The 5,553-nt window shown below is 53.0% G+C and overlaps 1 protein-coding gene across 1 annotated transcript; it reads left to right on the top strand.

Annotated features, from left to right (window-relative positions):
- Window positions 1-323: 323 nt before the first annotated feature.
- On the top strand, window positions 324-4,991 carry E2F1 (E2F transcription factor 1). Its single transcript, XM_042783598.1, has 7 exons — window positions 324-329; window positions 1,715-1,799; window positions 2,173-2,392; window positions 3,132-3,284; window positions 4,211-4,325; window positions 4,411-4,636; window positions 4,747-4,991. The coding sequence occupies exons 1-7, from the start codon at window positions 324-326 to the stop codon at window positions 4,989-4,991; spliced, it is 1,050 nt and encodes a 349-aa protein (XP_042639532.1).
- Window positions 4,992-5,553: the final 562 nt, after the last annotated feature.

Genomic DNA, 5,553 nt, shown 5'->3' with positions numbered 1-5,553 from the left:
GTTAAGATTGGTTTGGTTCAGGGTGCATTTGAGATGGCTGTGGGACTTGAGGACAGTTTTGATCCTTGAATGTCTGAATAGACCAGAGGACCTAGAGGCTAAGAGCTTGGGCTCTTCATCATGGAGTCTTGGGTGGGAATCATGGCCCTGACACTTCTGTTTTATGGAGTTGAGCCTCCCTGGGCTTCCATTGCCTTATCTGGAAAATGGAGCCACCGTTGTACTGTCATCCATGTTGTTAGGTGCTGTTGTGTCGATTCCGACTCAGTGTGACACTGTGTGCAACAGGACAAAACACTGCTGGGTCTTGTGCCATCCTCATGATGTCGGTATGCTGAGCCCATTGTTGCCGACTGTTGCAGTCAGTCCATCTCATTGAGGGTCTTTTCTCCTCCGGCCCTCTACTTTGCCAAGCATGATGTCCTTCAGGGACTGGTCCCTTCTGAGAACACATCCAAAGTATGTGAGATGAAATCTCGCCATCCTGACTTCTAAGGGGCATTCTGGCTCTGCTTCTAGGACGGGTTTGTTCTTCTGGCAGTCCGTGGTCTGTTCAGTATTCTTTACCAACACCATAATCAAAGGCATCAGTTCTTCAGTCTTCTTTATTCATTGTCTAGCTTTCTCATGCCTGTGATGCTATTGAAAATACCATGGCTTGGGCCGTGTGCACGTTGGTCTGCAAAGTGACATCTTTGCTTTTTAACACTTTGAAGAAGTCTTTTGCAACATATTTGCCCAGTCCAATATGTCATTGGATTTCTTGACTGCCGCTTCCATGGCATTGATTGTGAATCCGAGTAAAATGAAATCCTTGACAACTTCAGTCCTTTCTCCGTTTATCATCATGCTGCTTAATAGTCCAGTTGTGAGGATTTGTTTCCTTTGTCATGTAATCCACATGAAGGAAATAATTAATGGTACACAGAGCACGTGATGAGCACCGGCTGTGCCCACTTCACAGACGAGTCGAAAACAGGAGGTGACTTGCCCAGGGGACCTGTGTATACTCAGTGGCTTAACCAACAAACATTATGACACAGTTTTTGTGGGTCAGGAGTTCAGGAGTGACTTAGCTGGGTGGTTCTAGCCTGAAGTCTTCCCTGCAGTTGCGGCCAGGCTGCAGTCATCTGAAGGCTTGACTAAAGGTTGGAGACTTCGCTTTCAAGCCCACTCATGGGACTGTTGGAAGAAGCCTCACCACATGAGACTCATAGGGCTACTTGAGTGTCCTCAGACATGGCTGCTGGCTTGCCCCTAGTGAGAGATCCACGATAGGGAACAAGAGGGAAGCTCCATTGCCTCTTATGACCTGGTCTCAGAAGCCACTTCCACCACATTCTTTTCATTAGAAGCAAGTCACTAAGCGTGGTCCACATTTAAAAGGAGAAGAGTTGGGCTCCATCCTTTGAAGGGAGGAGTATCAAAGAATTTGCAGGCGTATTTTAAAACTACCATGGGCCTCCAGCGAGTTTAGTGGTGGAACTGGGACTTGAACTTGGGTCTTCTGCCTTCTAGTTGAGCATTCTGTCTTGTGAGGTATGGTTGAGGCCCCTGGGCTATATCCTCCAGGACCTCCCCTTCACGCACTTAGGCACCCTGGTAGAGGAACTGAGGCAGAGGGCAGCCCAGGGGCACCAAGCCCTCAACCGGGTGTCTTGTGGCTTCACTCTCCTGGTTACTGGGCATCCTTCTTCCATTGTTTTTGCCACAGGTGAAGCGGAGGCTGGACCTGGAAACCGACCATCAATACCTGGCTGAAAGCAGTGGCCGGGGCAGGGGCCGCCACCCAGGGAAAGGTACCCACTGGGCTCAGGCTTGGGCTGGCCCCTGTGGCCAGGCCCGGGTTGGGAGTATGGACAGACAAACATGCTTACAAACTCAGCTCTGGCCTGCCAGGCCTGGGCCTGAGCCAGGCCTCTAGGGGCCCAGAGGGGCAGCTGAAGTGGATGCTTGGCAAGGCTTCCCCAGGCCGTGGGGGGTGGGCAGTGCCCAGGCCCAGAGAGGAATGCTTTGGTTGGCAGCATCCACAGGGCCCCCCTGCTTAGCCTTGCCAAGGGGAAGGAGCCGTGTGTCCCACATCATTGTCCTGGTCTGTGCTGCTGGGGAGGCAGCCTGGCTGGGAGCGGGGCTGAGAGCTGAGGGACCCTGCCTTTGCTGACCTCCCCTCAGGTGTGAAGTCTCCGGGGGAGAAGTCACGCTATGAGACATCCCTGAATCTGACCACCAAACGGTTCCTGGACCTGCTGAGCCGCTCAGCTGATGGTGTTGTCGACCTGAACTGGGCAGCTGAGGAGCTGAAGGTGCAGAAACGGCGCATCTACGACATCACCAACGTCCTTGAGGGCATCCAGCTCATCGCCAAGAAGTCCAAGAACCACATCCAGTGGCTGTAGGTACCAGCAAAACAGGGTGGGCAGGGGCTCAGGGCTGAGCAGACTCACCTGCCCATGCCACCTGGTGAAATGTGTAGCTCAGTGCACGTTGACATTTTTGTGCACCTTGGTAACCACCGTCTGGGTCAAGATAGGGAATATTTTCAGCACCCCAGAAACTTCCTGTGCCCCTCCTCAGTCACTGCCCACCCCCACAACACCAGGTAGCCATTCAAGGCTTCTGTTAATCATCAGTGAGTTATCTGGCGCAGCTGTTTTGTTCTTGTCAATTCTGGTGTCATTTTTCTCCTCCCAGCCCTGTCCTCAGTCGTCCTGCCCCTCTCTGACACATCTGTCTTTTCACTTGGAAGATCATTCTGGATTATTTTCACTTGGCAGCATATCTTGGCGATGTTCTGTGTCTGTAAATCAGATGCAGCCTTGACCTTTCTCACAGCTGCATAGTATTCCACAGTATCTGTGTCCTTACTTACTTGTTAGCCCCCATGAGTGACGTGTAGGTGTTTGCAGATACTCAGGCCAGGGTTTAAGCCCAGGCCAATCTAATTTGGAGTCCAGGTATGGATCTCTGCTGCTTCCCATCTGAGGAGCCAGACCTAGAGAGGGGCAAGGGCTTGCCTGGGGTGATAGAGCAGGGGTGGTGGCGACGGTGGTGGCGGCAGATTCAGTCCTGAGGTCCAGGGCCCCAGGCAGAGGGGTCAAGAGCTGCTAACCCTCTCTGTGGGCTCCCTACAGGGGCAGCCATACGGCAGTGGGGATCAGTGGGAAACTTGAAGGACTGACCCAGGACCTCCAACACCTGCAGGAGAGTGAGCGGCAGCTGGACCACCTGATCCATGTCTGCACCACACAGCTGCAGCTGCTCTCTGAGGACGCTGACAGCCAGCGATATCCTTGGGCTGGAGGGCACCAGAGGGCAAGGCTGATAGGTGGAGGCCTCACCCACATGGGGCCACCCTGGGCCTGGATGCAACAGAGGACTCTTGTTTTGGATTCAAGTCCTGGTTCAGCCATTTATTTAATCACTGTGTTGTGCTGGACAAGTTACTTTGCCTCTCTGGGCCTCAGCTTCGTCTGGAGAAAGGGGATAATAATATCCAGTTTTGAAATAATGAGGATGAAAACAAGAAAAGCTAGTACCAGCAACTGTTGTTAGTTGCCTTTGAGGGATTCCAGCTCCCAGGGCACCCCACGTGTGCAGAGTGGCACTGCTCCATAGGGTTTACGAGGCTTTGACCTTCTGGAAGCAGATTGCCAAGCCTGTCTTCCGAGGTGCCCCTGGGTGGGTTTGAACTGCCAACTTCTGGGTAAGTAGTCCAGTGCTTAACTGTTTGTGCCACCTGGAGAGACATTGGTACCAGCAATACTGATTCAATGCAGCCGCTCAATGTGTAGTCAGTCCTAGCTTCAAGTTTAGAGATAGTAGTTTTTGCCTTTTATTCACAAAAATAAAAAGTTCCATTAAAATAGGCTTTTTTTGTTGTTGTTGATATAAATTGTGGTTTATAAATTTTAGATATACCCACTAACTAGCACTAAACTCATGGGTCAAAATAAACTCCCAGCACCAGGTCTGGAGATGGTTAAGTGTGTACATGGAATTATTACGGGCATCCATCATCTCGCTTGCAGTTAGATGGATAGGATTGTCCCCATTGTATAGATGTGGAAATTGACACTGAGGGCATAAGGTAGATTTCTGAGCATCAACGATATGCCAGGCCCGGGTGGCTGGGCAGCTGTGGGCCCTGCCATGTGAGCTGTCTTGGAGGTGGCTCCCAGAGGTCAAAGGTTGTATCCTTGACTCCACCAACCCTGGCTTACGTGACCTGCCAGGACCTGCGCAGCATTGCAGATCCCGCAGAGCAGATGGTCATGGTGATTAAGGCCCCTCCAGAGACCCAGCTCCAAGCCGTTGACTCCTCAGAGGTGAGACCAGTAGGCTCCAGGGCAGGCTGGGCTGGGCTGCTGGTCTCTGGGCCTCAGTTTACCCTGCCTGCTTCCTTCCACCCAGACCTTTCAGATCTACCTTAAGAGTAAACAAGGCCCCATTGATGTTTTCCTGTGTCCTGAGGAAAGCTCAGGTGGGATCAGCCCAGGAAAGACTCCAACCCAGGCAGCAGCTTCTCCTGGGGAAGACGACAAGGTGGCTGTCCCTGCCGCCCCAGTACCGCCATCATCACCTCCTCCCTCACCCCCTGCTATGGATCCTGGCCAGTCCTTGTTAAGCCTGGAGCAAGGTGGGTCAAGGGTCCCTCTGGAGTGGATGGGTGGGCGGGCAGGCATGGCAGCCCCCTCTCTCTTCCCTTCTGGGGCATCCCTGGCCTGTGATGCTCCCCCATCTCCCCAGAACCGCTGCTGTCCCGGATGGGTGGCCTGCGGGCCCCTGTGGATGAGGACCGCCTGTCCCCACTGGTGGCAGCTGACTCGCTCCTGGAGCATGTGCGGGAGGACTTCTCCAGCCTCCTCCCTGAGGAGTTCATCAGCCTGTCCCCTCCCCACGAGGCCCTTGACTACCACTTTGGCCTTGAGGGCGAGGGCATCAGAGACCTCTTCGACTGTGACTTTGGGGACCTCACCCCCCTGGATTTCTGATGGGGCTTACAGGGGCCAGGGCCTTCCAAGATGCCTACTCTGTCTGTTGCAGCCCTGGAGCCCCCTGTCCCTGGCCGTCCTCCCAACTCAATTGGAAACATTTAATTTATATCACCTTCCCCTATGTCTGGAGCCCTGGTGGCACAGTGGTTAAAGCACTTGACTGCTAACCGAAAGGTTGGTGGTTTGAACCCACCAGCTGCTCTGCGGGAGAAAGATGTGGCAGTCTGCTTCCGTAAAGATTTATGGCCTTGGAAACTACATGGGCAGTTCTACTCTGTCCTACAGGGTTGGCTATGAGTCGTAATGGACTCAGTGGCAGTGGGTTTGGGTTTTTCTGTTTGTTTGTTTGTTTCCCCTGTCTCCAGAAGCTTCTAGCTCTAGAGTCTGGCTACTGCCAAGAGGCTGAGCAAGCCAGGAGGGGAAGGATCCTGTGTTTGTGAGGTATACGTGCATGCACCCAACACCCAACATGTGTGTACACGGGTGAGTGTGGTGTGTACCTCTGGCAGAAATGCCAGGTGAGCACGTTACATGAGAGTGTGTGTGTGCATGTACGTGC

The sequence above is a fragment of the Orycteropus afer genome, unplaced genomic scaffold (assembly GCF_000298275.1).
Source record: "Orycteropus afer afer isolate SDZICR_OR568_19922 unplaced genomic scaffold, OryAfe1.0 scaffold00020, whole genome shotgun sequence".
Lineage (NCBI taxonomy): Eukaryota > Metazoa > Chordata > Mammalia > Tubulidentata > Orycteropodidae > Orycteropus > Orycteropus afer.
The sequence above is the reverse complement of the archived record's forward strand: the minus strand, read 5'-3'. Positions and strand labels throughout refer to the sequence as shown.

Bases quoted from the DNA above. Each gene is read 5' to 3' on its own strand.
- E2F1 (XM_042783598.1), top strand. The intron at 2,393-3,131 runs GTAGGTACCAGC...GGCTCCCTACAG, and splicing joins AAGAACCACATCCAGTGGCT to GGGCAGCCATACGGCAGTGG. The intron at 4,326-4,410 runs GTGAGACCAGTA...CCTTCCACCCAG, and splicing joins AAGCCGTTGACTCCTCAGAG to ACCTTTCAGATCTACCTTAA.